Below are 18,048 nucleotides of genomic sequence, written 5' to 3'. Positions count from 1 at the left end.
GTGCAAAAACTGATTCCGTGACATTTCAACGACTGAATGCTAGTTAGTGGTTTACTTCAGAACAGCCAATATCTTTCAACAAAATCTGGGCCAATAAGTTGTGATTTCTTTCCTTCCCTCACCGTGATGAGTTCAAAACCAACCACAAACTGTTAAATTTTGAGAGGTGCACTACACAATCACATTCATAATCGTATTTTTTGGTCTCTTACCACCTGTTCTGGTCCAATGACTCTGTACACTCCCTCGTGATTTATCAGATGGTACCACCGCACAGCTTCACCCATGAAATGCAGCTGCACCTGCAACGACATTGTAGGAAAGATTACACACTACATTTGTACCTCCCGAGCAAGTGCAAAGACCAAGCAAAATTGAGACTATTACTTCAAATATTCATCTCATTCAAATATCTAAATTCAGAGTCAGAGTGAGACAGCACTGAAACAGGCCATTCGGATCAAATTGTCCATGATGACCAAGGTGTCCCACCTGTCTGGTCCATACCACTTTCCTATCCATGTACCTGTCCAAATGCCTCTTACATGTTATAGCTTCTGCCTCAAGTACCTCCACCAGTATAGCTCATTCCATATACCCAGCATGTTCAGTGTGGTGTACAGTTCTTTAGTTTTAAGCAAAAATGGCAATGGTAAACAATGGCTTCAAAAGCTATCATTGGAAAATGGAACAACTCTGAAGATACAATCCAGGTAAAACATCCATGTCCAAATGGTGGAATTGCATTCACTGCCCCCAGAGCGCAGATAAAACAGTTATATGATTGTAATCAACATTTTATTATCTAGTGCCTCCTAAAACACCTGCATACACAATTGAGTTGAAAGAGGGAAACAAGGACAAAATGGAGCCATATGGAGGAATAATGCTGCCACCAACCCATTGGGTTTGGTTGCAACCAATAATGATTCATCCAACCCATTGGATTTTATTGTTAATGCCATTACTAAAACAAGTTCTGCCAAATTCTGGCTTCTACATGGCATTATCATTAGTGTGGTTGACACTGCATTTATTTGATGCAATGAATTTTCTATGCATGTTAAAGGACAAAAAGAAAACTGAAAACATCTCAGAAGAGCTTCAAGTGACCTAATTGGCTAAACAATATTGCAGAAACAAAAGAGGAAGTCCTGAGAATGTAGCTCATTTCAAATGCTTGCAAAATTAAACTTTATAAGCATTTATAACATTGAAATATTTTGGTGCATTTGTTGGGACCAAAATTAACGTTGAACATTAATGTTAAACAAAACTGTTCTGATTTAATGATTGCACTAGATTGCAAAAATAGTTTGCTTGCTGTTTATTTAATTCAAATGAATGAAAATTAAAATGGGGAACTCAAAACATAAATAATTTATAAATTAACCTTTTCTTCTCAAGTTTATCAATTTCATTTGGGAGTCAGTTGCATTAATTACTCAAGTGAAGCAATAAAGAAAATCAGTATGGAATATGTGGATCCAATAATCTGATCTTCCTGACAACATACAGATGATTTTGGTTCCACAGATAAACCAAAGCTAACCGAGATCACCCAATTCCCTAAAATTAATACAATGGCATTTATCAAGTTGTTACCTGATGGCCACATTTTCTACAAAAAGATCTAAAGCATGGATATTGAGCTTCAATTGACCTTTACCACCCAGATTCTATCTTTTTAGAAGGATTTTGGATTTGAGGTAAGATTTCTATTCATAACCCCCAACAACCAAGTCTTTCATTGACGATAGAAACAAAGAGCTGCAGATGTTGGTTTATCCCAAAGATGCTGGTTTATAGTTCAGAGTGGAAAGAAGGGTTTGGACTAGAAAAGTCACCTATTCTTTTCTTCCAAGGATGCTGTCTGACCCACTCCAACACTTTATGTCTACCTTCCATTAACTATACTCCTGTTGTCAAATGAAGAGCAATCCTGAGATGCAAGCCACATCTCATCTCAAACGTTTGCTTTATTTAGAAGAATATGGAAATCGGGAATACATCAATAAGCTAAACACTGCAACACCAACAGAAAGTAAGCTTCATTATTCAGAAATGCAATTTGGTTAACATCACTAGATTGGAGCCAATCTGTGGGTCTGTGGAAGGAATGAAGACAAAAACAGTTCCTTCCACAACCAAGGACTTCTAAATGCCAAACAGCAGTTACAATTTGTTCAGTAGTTGTGTAAAATATGTACAGGGATGTACAAACGCCAGTCATGCATATGGCAATGGGCAGTTGTAAAAGTTCTCATTACAACTAGAATGGAAAAACCATCTTGCTTCGCACTAATGAATTCACCATTGTTTATATTAATGGTACGTATTTTCCTTAAATATGTGTTATATTATGCTGATACCGTTGATCTAAAAATTGAGAATTAAATGGAAATTTACCACTGCAATGGGAAATGGTGTCAAAAAGAGAGAAACTACCTGGAAGATGTGATTAACCAATCAATATTTTACAGCAAAAAATTAAGATATGATCTAAAACCTCAGTTACCAATCCTGCCTTATTTGCTAAATACCAGTTTTGTCAAGCATGCCGAATCAACAAATTTATGATACACTATTGCCTATGATTAAATCCCTGGGGTGTGGTAAACTATGGGACTAGAATCTGAACAACTACGTTGATGAAAATAAAGGCGCCACCATAAAATACTATGAACTGGAAATAGAAAACCATCTGTCCAATGTATTGGGTTTGACTAATACAAAACCATGGATTCCACCCTCCATGTGCAGCAAAGGCCACAATTTGATTGTATCTTTAGGCTTTGCTCACATCTTTTATTCCCTTTAAAGGCCACCATACGAGATAGCATTGGTGATTTCAATAATCATTAAAAGAGTTTTGGCTACTTGTAGGAATTTGTCCAAAACAGACACTTAAATGAATTGTCTTCCACAAATTCATAATTAACTATCTGAAAGTTATCCTTAGTATTAATTCTAATTTTAAGAAATTCTTTCAGTCTGTATTAACCACATCACCATGTCAAGAGATAGACTGGCAGCCATTTTGTTGGTGATAGCTTTATCAATTGTTGGAAACCCCTTTCAGTGAAACTACCCATTTGAACTGTTTAATTTTTGCGAAGATGCAATTTTTGTTCACATTAGTAATATATACTGCAAAATAGATATGATCATTTGTATGAAGGACAATATTAAATATAACCACTTTAGATACCTGCAACTTGTGTTTGTCATTACTATTTGACTGGGGATTGCAAATTTCACATTTTCTAATGGGGCTAATATGGCTAAAAACATAACTTTACAAAAATATCCAATGCCCAATTTTAATTCACAAATCCATTTCTGAGTGCAATTGTCACATTACGTTTACTACGTGAAATAAGAGAAGTGACAAGATTAAACACTTGCCACCAGATTTGGTGTTTCGAAGACAATTTTCCATTGTATTTTTGGTGACAAAATGCAATTAAAATGTGTGCCACGTTATTTAGCCATTGCATTGCTTGAATACATACTAGCAGTAGAGACCACAGTGCCCTGCTCGTCTTTCTTCCTTCTCATGGAAAAACTTCAAGGAGAATGCGTCAAGTGACTAGTGCTTAAAAAACTATAGTACCAATATTAGTAAAGCTATTTACACCAATGTCAATGTCAATCTCGTTTCAGATTTTGATTTACATCATAAAGAATTTAAAAAATGGTTTAAACTTTTAAATTTGGAAATGTTTTTGGAATTATCTTGAATTTTAAATTTCAGATTGACATGAAGGCTATCCAAGATGAATAAACTCTAAAGTAGTCATTCAATGCACCATTTTTTAAAATCCTATATTCAAAATATTTTCATATGAATTTGATTACATCCACATTGATTAATTGGTATTTGAATAAAACCATCTGCAAAACCAGTGTTAAATACAAGTTGTTCGTCCCTTATTCTAATTGTTCTTCCAATGCCTGGAGTTGAATCTTCACACCTTCGCAATATCCCACCTCATGATAGCAGGAAGTGGAATATTGCAAACAAAAAGAAATTTGCATTATTTCCATATTAAGTTACGCTGCTGGTTTAAACTTACAACACTACAATTTCCAAAATAAAATGGACATAGAGAGGGAAATTTTGTACACAACGCTAGATTCATTGGAAGATTCTCTTTACTGATGGCAAATAAAAAATAATGGGCAGTGTATTTTTCCATCTTTGATTTACCCGAGAATGCAAGAGTTAATTTTGCACCCTTTTACTGTAGAGCCCACCAAACGAACAATGAGGACATGTTAGACTGCAGTTGCTGCCAAAGGCTTAACAAAAGCAGCAACTGGCAGAAACATACATGTAAGCACGGCAATTCTATCCTTGTGTGGTTTCTCTCACTGCCTCAACCTTTGCAAGAAGAAGAATGAATTTTGTAATAAAATGGCGTTTCCTCAAAGCTAGTCTTCACTGTAAAGACGAGGAGAAGCTGAACCTACTTCCGGGCACCCATAAATTGGCGGGAAATGTCATGAGCCATATGAAAGTAATTCATCCACAGACATTAAAAAGATTAAACAAAACATTTTGATCAAAATTGCTGACAATAATCTTTGTCTACAAATACTGAGCTCTTAAATTACATCAAAAAATATTAAGTGCTGAATTCAGCATTTGCTACCCAATAACTCTGAATTAACAGAAACTTCATTGCAAATTAAGTCTTTAAAATGTTGGTGGTAAAATGTTGCTTTTTTTCCTGCTGCACCTCGAATTGCTGAACAATATGTAACAATATAACAAATTGGGCTTAAAAACCTGGAAAATAATATCTTTAATAAAGCATTTCTGAATATTAAAAAAAATAATAGCTACAAAATTTCAGTCCATACATAAGGTTTTGATTCACCAATAAAAACATATTTGGTTCTTCAGGAAATATTGCAAATGGATTGGTTTTGACGGCTGAATCATTTTGCACAAATTAACAAAATATTCTTCATGAACTTTATGAATTGTATCACTAGAAATTTTTAAATGCCAATGTGTAAACAAAAATATTGCACCTTTACTGATGCAAGTGAACAATTCTGATGTTTCATATCCATTCTTTCCACAGATGCCTATAACTTCACTCAGAAAACATCAGGCCATCACACCAAGCCAAATGAGTGTTTATCCTGTAAACAAAAAATGATGAGCACAACAGAATTAACCTATAAAAACTATTTTAAACAAGGTGAGAGGAAGGTTTATGTACAGCTTTGTAGACATTTGATTTGGTATATCTTAACCCCTTTAAGAGATTCTGAAGTGAATTCTTGAAAAAATCAATAAATGCTTGGTGAACAGTTGTATGTGTGTTCTTTCTGACAATCACATGAGTTCAGACATGGAGACCACACTTCTAATGAACTGTTATTAGCAATCAATCACTTTACTGTCACAACTTTAGTTTATGTCCACCAAACTTAATTGTTCCCCAATTTCTCTAGAGTTAAACTGCATGCAGGCATAAAGAGGCGTTTGTACTTGGACAGTATTCAGTGCAGATGAAATGTATAACTTCTCAGGGCAGTTTGTTAGCCAAATACATATTTTTAAAGATCTTTTATACCACAGGTTAGCAGCTTCAGTATTACAAGGCAAAAATGAAAAATTTTAAATTAAGGAAGCAATCGTTCTTTCACTATTACAAAACCCAACTCGAAATTATACAGAATAGTTAAGATGGCTGATTTAAAATTACCACCTCCCTCCACCGAAAGCTCAAAGCAAGCATAATACAAAATTACAAAATGCATGAAAGGGATTGATTAAATCATGACACCCTCAGCACAAAGAGTTAACAAAGCCAACACCCAAACAAAGAAATGTTTTGATAACTCATGGATCATCAGTTCAGTTTTAGTTGTATTCAGTAAACAAGTTAATCGATCACAACCTAGGTAATACTTGTTCACGACCATAACCTTGCAAACTAGCACACTGAAGGTCAACAGTAACAAGTATTCTTCTATTATTAACCTTGTGCAACATATTAATCCCTTGAATAAGACCATCGGTGGTTGAAGGCTTGACCTCTGTGTAGTTCTGCAACAGCAAAAAAACATACAAGCTGTATATTAAGGAGGAAAAATACCTAAAGGGTTAATGCTGTCGTTTGTTTTAATTTAGAAGATTTATCCAAATAAGGTTTTCAAATCTACCAAAAGAAGTTTGTGTCAAATTTACTTTCATTTCAGAGATTAGAGCAGTGTAGTAACAGACATGGCTGCTGTAATTAAGTAGCTCTAATTTGTGCTGCATCACAGCACTAGTTTTTCCAAGGACAAAGTTAAATTAAAATAGCACTTACTTGTGTACGGTTGTTGTATTCAGAACAAAGAGTGGGATCTGTTTCCAGTTCCAGCAATGCCTCGATGCTTTCTTCATCTTTCCAGCGTCTGGGGCTTCCTAGGGTGAATGCAGAAGCGTGGAAAGAAAGCCCCAGCCCTGCCTTGGTCTTCTTGCCGAGTGCTTCGACAGAGCCATTAGTATGCTCAGAGCCTTCGCTTCTGCCATATTGACAGTTCCTCAGCATCAAGGCATCTTTGTGAGTTACTACCATTAGCTGTGTAACGCAGCCGACACTGCGGCGCTTGTGTTTCCTCTTGCCTTTGCATGCTGCCGGGTGGACAGTGCAAGTCGCTGCTCCTTGTTGCTGCTGCTCCTTCACGCTCGGGGACGCCGCCGCTGTTCTGCCGCTCCATAATGGGTGTGAACAGACAGTTCTTCTACTTTCACCAACATGGCCTTCTTGCAGGACAACTTCCTCCAGCAGAGGCATTTTGGGAAGGGAAGGGCCGTGCTGGTGCTGATTGGATGTGATGCTGTTGACCTCATAGTTTTTGCATGCACCATTGCAGCTGCAGGATCGGGCATTCGCTCCTGAAGTGGCTGGCGGCGCTGGGTTTGCTCTCTCTGGACTCGCACTCTTCCCCATCACTTGCAGATCACCCGCACGGCACTCAACGTAGACCCTGTTTCAAAATAAGATTTGAAAATGATAAAAATGCCAATCTTGCGCACAGAGAGAGAGAGAGGAATGGTTAAAACAGGATTTTAAAATTACCAATCTTGTGCACTCTCACACAGAGGGGGAGGAATGGTCAAAATAGGATTTTAAAATAAAAATTACCAATCTTGTGCACTCTCACACAGAGGGGGAGGAATGGTCAAAATAGGATTTAAAAGCAAACATGTCCAATCTTGTGCGCGCACACACACAGAGAGGAATTATCAAAATAGGATTTTAAAACAATAACAATGAGCAAACTTGTGCACACACATACACACAATGGTAGTTAGATGTGGTATGGCGTGTGTGCTTTTTGTAGAGTATTTGTAATTGCAATGAGCTTGCAGTTTGGGGTTTCAGTGAAACAAGCAACAAAAAAGCGAAGCTGGCTGTGGGCTGAAACTGGAGTTCTCGGCGACCACAAAAACATCTGCTGCAGTAGGCTACCCCGCCCTCTCCGCTTTCCTGCCCGAACCAATCAACCTCCCCACCAAATCCCCACGGCTTCACAAATGACGTGCATTGCAGATAATAGCCGCTAAATATGCCCTCTTTCAGAAGCAAGGACGTCTGGACGCCTTTCCACACTGCAGATTTTACTTAGGCTGCGCAGAAATTTGTACAGGGTGCATTTTTATTTAGATTTGCAAATTAAAATCGCAGTTGCTGCTCTTAATTACCAAAACATATACATATAGTTCAATGGTTACAAGTCTCCCTACATTTGGTTTCAACGCTGCAGCCGCTAAATGTGTTCCTGAACCATTCCCATCAACCCCGCTCCAAGCAAGCCTTGCCACGTCGACAACCCAGTGGAAAAATACTGCAGAGCCTCTCTCAGACAGAAGCCGTGCCCCTCACGGGTTTCAGGAGGGGGGGGGGGGATGGTTTCATTTCAAGTGCAAGGCTTATTTTGACTAGGACCCCGTGTCAATTCAATGTTGCATTACCAGAAATACTCACATCAACTTTGTTACATAAACAACCATTTTTACCACTGAAAAAATGCGAGCAAATTAACGCATAACTTGTGGATTATATATAATTAAACTTAAGTATTTGACATGTTGATATATAAATTATATTATACATTTAATATATATATTATTAAATTATATATTCATCCAAGTTACTGGAATTTTTTTCTTTACATTTAAAAACTTGGCACTGCAGAAGGAAACCAATTTTTTAAGCAAACGTGATAAATCAATTTCTCCAAACAGTAGTTACTTTTTATCCCTTGGCATTTTCTTGCCTCCTCTCCAGGTATGCCACAGAATTAAGAGGGTGCCAGCAGTTTTCTAGGGACTTTCTATGGTTATTATTCAGTGGTCAGTGATGCTGTTACTGGATACAGAATAATCATCTAACTGTTGGATACACTCACTTTAGTACAAGAGTGTGTTTACCTGAGCATTTAATTGTCTGCTGTGCTTTTTTTTGTGACAGAAACATTGAAATGAAGTATATAAAGACAAAAGACAAAAAAGCTGGAGTAACTCAGCGGGACAGGCAGCATCTCTGGAGAGAAGGAATGGGTGATGTTTCAGTGAACGTCACCCATTCCTTCTCTCCAGAGATGCTGTCTGGCCCGCTGAGTTACTCTAGCTTTTTGTGTCTACTGTTTAACCCAGCATCTGCAGTTCCTTCCCACATATATAAAGACAATCATTTCTTGTAGCAAATCGTACAGATGCATGGTATGTGGTGGAAGCAAGATGAGAGAGTTCTTGTGGAATGGTTGTGGAAGGGGGGTGACTGAGCAAGACAAAGACACAACACAAAAGATAGTGTTGGAGCCCAGGCGAGGTTGGTATATCGTGCAACCTGGAATCTTCAGCAGTCAGCGTACAATAGAGTTGAGGTGGAAACAAGGCACTGCAGATGCTGGTTTACAAAAGAAGACACGGCGTTTTGGAGCAGCTCAGGTCAGGCAGCATCTCAGGAGAACATGGATAGGTAACGTTTCGAAAGATCACCGAACCATGTTCTCCAGAGATGCTGTCTGACCCGCTGGGCTACTCATGCACTCTGTAGTCTTTTCTTCTGCAGGTAAGTTGAATTAGGACCCAGGGACTTAGTAGGGCACAAAAAAAACCTGCAAACTCCATGTAGATGGGAGGATTCTATGAACTGCAGATGCAGGTTTACAAAAAAATGGCAGAGCTGGATTAACTCAGCGGGTCAGGTAGCATCAGGAAGGATGGTGGGGTGCTAGGAATAGGAGGGGAAGAAGGGAGAGGAAGAGGGTTTGTAGTTACCTAAAATTGGAGAATTCTATGCTAATACCAGTGGGTTGTAACCTACCCAAGCGGAATACAAGGTGCAGTTCCTCCAGTTTTCATGTCGCCTCACTCTGACAATGGAGGCAACCCAGGACAGAAAGATCAGTACGGGAATGGGAAGAGGAGTTAAACTTGTTACCAACCGGGAGATCCATTAGGCCTTGGCAGACCGAGGCAAATGTTCAGCGAAACTCCACAAAGATGGCAAGATCAAACCAAGATCTCTAAAGCTTTGAAGCAGCAGTATTAACCACCGTGTCATCCAAATTTACTAACAACATGAATTGTGCAGGTGCACTATTCTCCTGCAGCTGACGAATTTAGAAACCTGATGACCTTTACGCTACTATAGTTGAGTTTGAGTTTGCAACAGCCTGATAAATTGATCTGAAAACACGTTACCATTCCAGCATAGCAGGTGGGTTATTTAAATTCAAGTAATTAAACAAACAAAAAAAATCTTAAATTAAAAATTAGCATCAAATTTTAAAAAAGTAAACAGGCCAAAACAAAAATCGAATGTATGAATGTCCTTCAGAGAACGACCAATCAAAGTGTGTTTTACTCTTAACTGCTTCCTGAAATCCTGAAATACTCAAGCAGAGTACTCAGGAAAGGTCAATAAATACCTGCCGGAAAAAATGCTTCTCACAATAGACAATAGACAATAGGTGCAGGAGTAGGCCTTTCGGCCCTTCGAGCCAGCACCGCCATTCAATGCGATCATGGCTGATCACTCTCAATCAGTACCCCGTTCCTGCCGTCTCCCCATACCCCCTCACTCCGCTATCCTTAAGAGCTCTATCCAGCTCTCTCTTGAAAGCATCCAACGAACTGGCCTCCACTGCCTTCTGAGGCAGAGAATTCCACACCTTCACCACTCTGACTGAAAAAGTACTTCCTCATCTCCGTTCTAAATGGCCTACCCCTTATTCTTAAACTGTGGCCCCTTGTTCTGGACTCCCCCAACATTGGGGACATGTTTCCTGCCTCTAATGTGTCCAATCCCCTAATTATCTTATATGTTTCAATAAGATCCCCCCTCATCCTTCTAAATTCCAGTGTATACAAGCCTAATTGCTCCAGCCTTTCAACATACGACAGTCCCGCCATTCCGGGAATTAACCTAGTGAACCTACGCTGCACGCCCTCAATAGCAAGAATATCCTTCCTCAAATTTGGAGACCAAAACTGCACACAGTACTCCAGGTGCGGTCTCACCAGGGCCCGGTACAACTGTAGAAGGACCTCTTTGCTCCTATACTCAACTCCTCTTGTTACGAAGGCCAACATTCCATTGCTTTCTTCACTGCCTGCTGTACCTGCATGCTTCCTTTCAGTGACTGATGCACTAGGACACCCAGATCTCGTTGAACATCCCCTCTTCCTAACTTGACACCATTCAGATAATAATCTGCCTTTCTATTCTTACTTCCAAAGTGAATAACCTCACACTTATCTACATTAAACTGCATCTGCCATGTATCCGCCCACTCACACAACCTGTCCAAGTCACCCTGCAGCCTTATTGCATCTTCCTCACAATTCACACTACCCCCCAGCTTAGTATCATCTGCAAATTTGCTAATGGTACTTTTAATCCCTTCATCTAAGTCATTAATGTATATCGTAAATAGCTGGGGTCCCAGCACCGAACCTTGCGGTACCCCACTGGTCACTGCGTGCCATTCCGAAAGGGACCCATTTATCCCCACTCTTTGCTTTCTGTCTGTCAACCAATTTTCTATCCATGTCAGTACCCTACCCCCAATACCATGTGCTCTAATTTTGCCCACTAATCTCCTATGTGGGACCTTGTCGAAGGCTTTCTGAAAGTCGAGGTACACCACATCCACTGACTCTCCCCTGTCAATTTTCCTAGTTACATCCTCAAAAAATTCCAGTAGATTTGTCAAGCATGATTTCCCTTTCGTAAATCCATGCTGACTCGGAATGATCCTGTTACTGCTATCCAAATGCTCAGCAATTTTGTCTTTTATAATTGACTCCAGCATCTTCCCCACCACTGATGTCAGACTAACTGGTCTATAATTACCCGTTTTCTCTCTCCCTCCTTTCTTAAAAAGTGGGATAACATTTGCTATCCTCAAATCCACAGGAACTGATCCTGAATCTATAGAACATTGAAAAATGATCTCCAATGCTTCCACTATTTCTAGAGCCACCTCCTAAGTACCCTGGGATGCAGACCATCAGGCCCTGGGGATTTATCAGCCTTCAGTCCCATCAGTCTACCCAAAACCATTTCCTGCCTAATGTGGATTTCCTTCAGTTCCTCCATCACCCTAGGTTCTCCGGCCCCTAGAACATTTGGGAGATTGTGTGTATCCTCCTCAGTAAACACAGATCCAAAGTAACGGTTTAACTCGTCTGCCATTTCTTTGTTCCCCATAATAAATTCCCCTGCTTCTGTCTTCAAGGGACCCACATTTGCCTTGACTATTTTTTTCCTCTTCACGTACCTAAAAAAACTTTTGCTATCCTCCTTTATATTATTGGCTAGTTTACCCTCGTACCTCACCTTTTCTCCCCGTATTGCCTTTTTAGTTAACTTTTGTTGCTCTTTAAAAGAGTCCCAATCCTCTGTCTTCCCACTCTTCTTTGCTATGTTATACTTCCTCTCCTTAATTTTTATGCTGTCCTTGACTTCCCTCGTTAGCCACAGGTGTCTCTTACTCCCCTTAGAGTCTTTCCGCCTCTTTGGGATAAATTGATCCTGCAACCTCTGCATTATTCCCAGGAATACCTGCCATTGCTGTTCTACCGTCTTCCCTGCTAGGGCCTCCTTCCAGTCAATTTTGGCCAGCTCCTGCCTCATGCCTCTGTAATCCCCTTTGCTATACTGTAATACCGACACTTCCGATTTTCCCTTCTGCCTTTCCATTTGCAGAGTAAAACTTATCATGTTGTGATCACTGCCTCCTAATGGCTCTTTTACCTCTAGTCCCCTTATCAGATCAGGATCATTACACAACACTAAATCCAGAATTGCCTTCTCCCTGGTAGGCTCCAGTACAAGCTGTTCTAAGAATCCATCTCGAAGGCACTCTACAAACTCTCTTTCCTGGGGTCCATTTCCAACCTGATTTTCCCAGTCTACCTGCATGTTGAAATCTCCCATAACCACCGTAGCATTACATTTGTGACACGCCAATTTTATCTCCTGATTCAACTTGCACCCTATGTCGAGGCTACTGTTTGGGGGCCTACAGATAACTCCCATTAGGGTCTTTTTACCCTTACAATTCCTCATTTCTATCCATACTGATTCAACATCTCCTGATTCTATGTCACCCCTTGCAAGGGAATGAATATCATTCCTTACCAGCAGAGCAACCCCACCCCCTCTGCCCACCTGTCTGTCTTTTCTATACGTTGTGTACCCCTGAATATTCAGTTCCCAGCCCTGGTCCTCTTGTAGCCATGTCTCAGTGATCCCTACAACATCATACTTGCCCATGACTAACTGAGCCTCAAGCTCATCCACTTTATTTTTTATACTACGCGCATTTAAGTACAACACTTTAACTTCTGTATTTACCTCCCCTCTCACATCGGTCACAAATGGCCCTGCCCTTAATCTCTTTTCCCCTCTAGAACTTCTGTTCCCATTCTTCCGAGAGTCTTCTGCAATATCTCCTGTATTCCCTTTAACCTCATCTTCATATTCCCAATTTGTTAACCCCTCCCCCCACTACTTAGTTTAAAGCCACAGGTGTCGCACTAGCAAACCTGCCTGCCAGAATGTTTGTCCCCCTGCTGTTAAGATGTAACCCGTCCCTTTTGTACAAGTCACCCCTAGCCCAGAAGAGATCCCAGTGGTCCAGAAATCTAAATCCCTGCTCTCTGCACCAGCCCCTCAGCCATAAATTCATACCCTCTATCTCTCTGTTCCTGGCCTCACCAGCACGAGGTACCGGTAGCAGTCCAGAGATAACCACCTTCGACGTCCTACTTCTCAGTCTTTTCCTCACATTCTTTGAACAAATAATCAACATCTTCCTTTTCATTTTTGCCAACAGAAAATGTCATGACCAAATCCAGGACACCTCCTGAAACTTTTATTTCACTGACTGATACTTACCTACAACTGTACTGTACCTCAGTACACGTGACAATAATAAACTAAACAAAAGTTGTGTGAGATAAATGACACCTTTCTTAAATCTTGACATAATACAGAAAGATTGTCCATCGTGTATTGCATAGATAGATGGAGCTCTTAAGGATAGCGGAGTCAGGGGGTATGGGGAGAAGGCAGGAACGGGGTACTGATTGAGAATGATCAGCCATGATCACATTGAATGGCGGTGCTGGCTCAAAGGGCCGAATGGCCTACTCCTGCACCTATTGTCTATTGTGCAAGTGCATCAAGTTGATCTCATGAATCATAAAGTAAAATGTCATTAAAGTAGATACAAGATCTTGGACTGTTCCCATTACAGAAGGCGAGAACAAGCATAAATCTTTGTAGCTGCAAAGAGGTTTCTGCTCACGGAAAGACTAGTTCCTCTAGTTGGGTGGTGAGTAATAGTATTAGCAATTATCAGTGGATGGGAAGAGGCACTTCATTATGCAAAGTATGTTTGAGGCCACGCAGTGTATAAATACTTGAAGATGTAGAGATAATGACACAGAGGCGCAGCTGGTAGAACTGCTCAGAAATCCAGGTTCATTCTTAATCTTGGGTGCTGTTTGCCTGGTGCTTGCACGTTCTCCCCATGACCGCATTTCCTCCTGGTGCTTCGGTTTCCTCCTACATTCCAAAGACGTGTGGATTTGTATGTTAATTGCCCCTAGCGTGTAGGGAGTGGATGCCAAAGTGGGACAAAAGAGAGGCAGTGTGAACAGGTGATCGATTTGTCGGCATGGACTCAGTGGGCCAAAGGGTCCGTTTCCAAGCTGCACCTTTCAATTAATAAGGAAGATGGGGCAATGGAGTGAGATTCTGATAACCCCAAAGTACTAGCACATACAAGATGAGTTGGAGTTATCTTTTGTCCAGTAATCACCTATGCTATCAACATTTTATCACTTAGTAGCACTTTCATTGAGGCCAAGAGTGGATCATCTATGACTTTAGTGAATGGTAAAGTAGGCACTGATTAGCCGACCTGTTCTTATGTTATTATCCATGGACAAACATCAGAAGTAGACGTTAGCAATTTGATTTTCCTTTTGTCCAGGACCTCAAGGTCCAATTTTGAAAAGAAAAGATCATTTAAACACGTGAATTAAACAGACTGTCTGTCTTTTTATCTTTTTTGTTTTTTCTTGTGTTTTATAAAAAGTATGTGTTAATGTTCTCTGGTTTGTTTTATGTGGAGGGTGGGTGGGGGGGGGGGTCGGGGGAAACTTTGGGCGGGGGGGGTCGGGGGAAACTTTTTACAATCTCTTACCTTGCCGGAGATGCGATTTTTTCCCGGATCGTATCTCCGGTCGAGCATCGTGGAGCTGGCGGCCTTGCTCAAGACTGACTTTGAGCCCCACCGCGGGGTCGTGGACCTACCACCGGAGCCTGTGATCCCTTGCCTGGGATCGATGCTCCAACCGCGGCCTGCGGATTTCAACATCAAGGAGCTCACAGACTTGGGTAGAGACTGATGTTGGGAAGCTCCAAAGTCGCAAGAGGTTCAACCAGCCCCGACCCAGGGTCCGATCGCTCGGCGCGAGGGAGCTGAGATCCCCCCGATGCGGGAGCTTGATCGCCCGACACGGAGGGCCCGACTGGTGGTTGCGGGAGCCAAGATAACCCCAACAACGGAAGGTTCGAGTCCCCCGACCACGGGAGAACAAAGGTAGAAGATTTAACTTTTTTTGCCTTCCATCACAATGAGGTGTCACTGTGGTGGATGTTCATGTTAAAAAATTATTTGGGTGGTTTGTTGCTCTTTATTGGTATGACTATGGCAAAACAAATTCCTCGTATGTTCCAAAACATACTTGGTTAATAAAGTTCTATTATGATTATGAAAGGAGAATGATTAGAAATTTTAATTCAGTTCAGGTTTAGCCTTGAATATCTTCACAATTATTATTTTAGTATTGAAAGGAAAATATGATGCATTTGGTGACTTTCCAGATGTTTATTGATATAACTATGGAATTTGCCAATGCTTTTTTGTCAAATTACATGGTAATCTCAAAACTCAGTTCAGTTGGACAGAGAAATGTAATTTCAGAAATGCAAAACCATGCCAGGAAATATTTGGATAATTTGAACTTAATAGGAAAAGATCAGGATAGGCTTTAATTCATGTATTACACTACACATTTTTGTTTCATTTAATTTAGTTTAGAGATACAGCGTGGAAACAGGCCCTTCGGCCCACCGAGTCAGTACCGACCAGTGATCCCCACACATTAACACCACTAGGGACAATTTTTTTACATTTATACCAAGCCAATTAACCCACAAACCTGTACGTCTTTGGAATGTGTGAGGAAACCGAAGATCTCAGAGAAAGCCCATGTAGGTCACGGGGAGAACATACAAACTCTGTACAAATAGCACCCTTAGTCAGGGTCGTACCCAGGTCTCTGGCGCTGTAAGGCAGTAGCTCTACTGCTGCGCCATTATTCCACCCATCCAAAGGGAAACAAGTCAATCTGTACAATTTTATAATTGGGAAATCTTTCTTCGTGGCAAGGTTCACACATAGATTGTATGATTCACTCACAAATCAATCAATCTCTCTCCTTCGGTAAATTTTAAATTTCAAGACCACACGGTCTTGGCCAGTGATACTTAGTCAATTCATTTATATTCTGGTTGATGCAGCTTGGTCCTCACAAGGACACAGGGAATGCAAAATCATGTTACAATAGGATTAAGAGCTTGCCTTAATATTCTTAACTTCACCAATGAAATTTCCTGCACACTGACCTGGTGTGTTTCTCCTTAACAAACGTAGGATCCTCAAGGTGTTTGGAGGAGGGGAAATCACTGTGCATAAATCGCTCCAAAACCACCCGATACTTCTGCAGCTGCACCAGACAGCCTGCAAAAGACAAATGCGAATTCCAGACACAACAGAGACCAAAATAAAACCAAAAATAGGAACTAATTATAGAAAGTAGTGAACAAGAAATACAACTCGGGCTTAACGTTTTTTTAAAAAGCAGCTCAGCATACTGGTTGTGGAACAGCAAGTAACATTGATTTTTATTACTGTGATGTATGTGCTACAGTTCTGTCGTTCAATAGCTATTTCAAATATACTTTTCAGTGGTTCAATGGATCTTTTATTGTCACATGTACCAAGCAAGGTACAGTGAAACACATTTTTTTGCATAGAGTTCAGTGAGATTATAGCCATACATAGAGATAATCCCTGATTAAGTACCCCCCAAAACATTATTTTTTTTATACCCCAACCAGCGTCTGCAGTTCCTTCTTACACATGGGTTATTTCGGTTATGAGGAGAAACTGGATAGTCATACATCAGGGAAACAGGCCCTTTAGCCCAACGTGGCCACGCTGACCAACATGTAAAATCTATACTAGTCCCACCTATTAGGATGTGTTTGCTTTCTTGTAGTAGAGGAGGATGAGGAGTGTTTCTGATGCAAGTAGACAACATTATAGAAACATAGAAACAAGGTGCAGGAGGAGGCCATTTGGCCCTTCGAGTCAGCACCACCATTCATTGTGATCATGGCTGATCATCCATAATCAGTAGTAACCTGTGCCTGCCTTCTCCCCATATCCCTTGGTTCCACTAGCCCCATGAGCTCTATCTAGCTCTTTTAAATCCATCCAGTGAATTGGCTTCCACTGCCTTCTGTGGCAGAGAATTCCACAAATTCACAACTCTCTGGGTGAAAAAGTTTCTTCTCACCTCAGTTTTAAATGGGCTCCTCTTTATTCTTAGACTGTCCCCCCTGGTTCTGTGCTCCCCCAGAGGATTATGAGGAGATTAATGGGCCAAATAGTAAAAACCTTTCCCCTTTGCAGTGGTGTATAATCGGATCACATTGGTTTTGATAAGGGGTAAGAGGTTTAGCAGGGATCTTCACCCATGGGCGGTTAGAAACTGAAACACATTACCTGAGTGGGTAACGGAGACTGGTAGTCTCACCATCTGTTAGATCGGGACAAGCATTGGAATCCTCAAGGCAGAAAAGGCTACAGACCAAGTATAGAGGGGTACTTAAAGGTCAGCATGGTCGGGGCGGGCTGAATGACTTTAAATCACAATGAGTCTGCATCTGGTACACCAGGTGTGGATCCCTGCATTCTTGTTCAAACACTAGGGTCCTGTTTCCCATGTTCCCTTCCACACATTGAGGCCCTGGTTCCCTTGAAACTTCCCATGGCCATGTTTGCCGTTGTCGCTTTGTACTACAGTCCAGTAAAAATCTTACTGTACATAAGCACAATCATACGCAAGTGCAAGAGTGTAGAAATAGATTAGACTGAGACGGTACACAAGAGTCACCTGGCGCCAACTTGTATCTTTCAAATTTATTATGCTGACATTTTTTTTAAAAAGTGAATTTAAAATGTGCTGGTGCATTAATTGGAATAAGATCCAATAATCCAGTTCGGCACCAAAGTCGTGAGCTTCATGGATTTACCGAGTTTTGCTGAATTTCTTAATAATAATGGCGGAACTTGGTCCACTTGGTCAAACATCTATTTATTACTAATTCTCCTGTGAAATAACTTAATAACTAACAAAGGACTCGAGTCTGAAGAATG

General features: G+C 40.6%; 1 protein-coding gene across 1 annotated transcript in view; it reads right to left on the bottom strand.

Annotated features, from left to right (window-relative positions):
* ctc1 (CTS telomere maintenance complex component 1) overlaps window positions 1–18,048 on the bottom strand; it is an 80,570-nt gene that overhangs the window by 30,106 nt on the left and 32,416 nt on the right. Inside the window, exons 12-14 of the mRNA XM_078427342.1 lie at window positions 16,230–16,344; window positions 6,336–6,999; window positions 213–302 (exon numbers count right to left, since the gene is read on the bottom strand). Coding sequence (XP_078283468.1) covers window positions 213–302; window positions 6,336–6,999; window positions 16,230–16,344 — 869 coding nt within the window. The remainder of the gene's footprint in view (window positions 1–212; window positions 303–6,335; window positions 7,000–16,229; window positions 16,345–18,048) is intronic.

This window comes from Rhinoraja longicauda, chromosome 33 (assembly GCF_053455715.1).
Source record: "Rhinoraja longicauda isolate Sanriku21f chromosome 33, sRhiLon1.1, whole genome shotgun sequence".
NCBI classification, from domain to species: Eukaryota; Metazoa; Chordata; class Chondrichthyes; order Rajiformes; family Arhynchobatidae; genus Rhinoraja; species Rhinoraja longicauda.
Note: the sequence above shows the minus strand (reverse complement) of the source record. Positions and strands in the feature narration are given on the sequence as shown.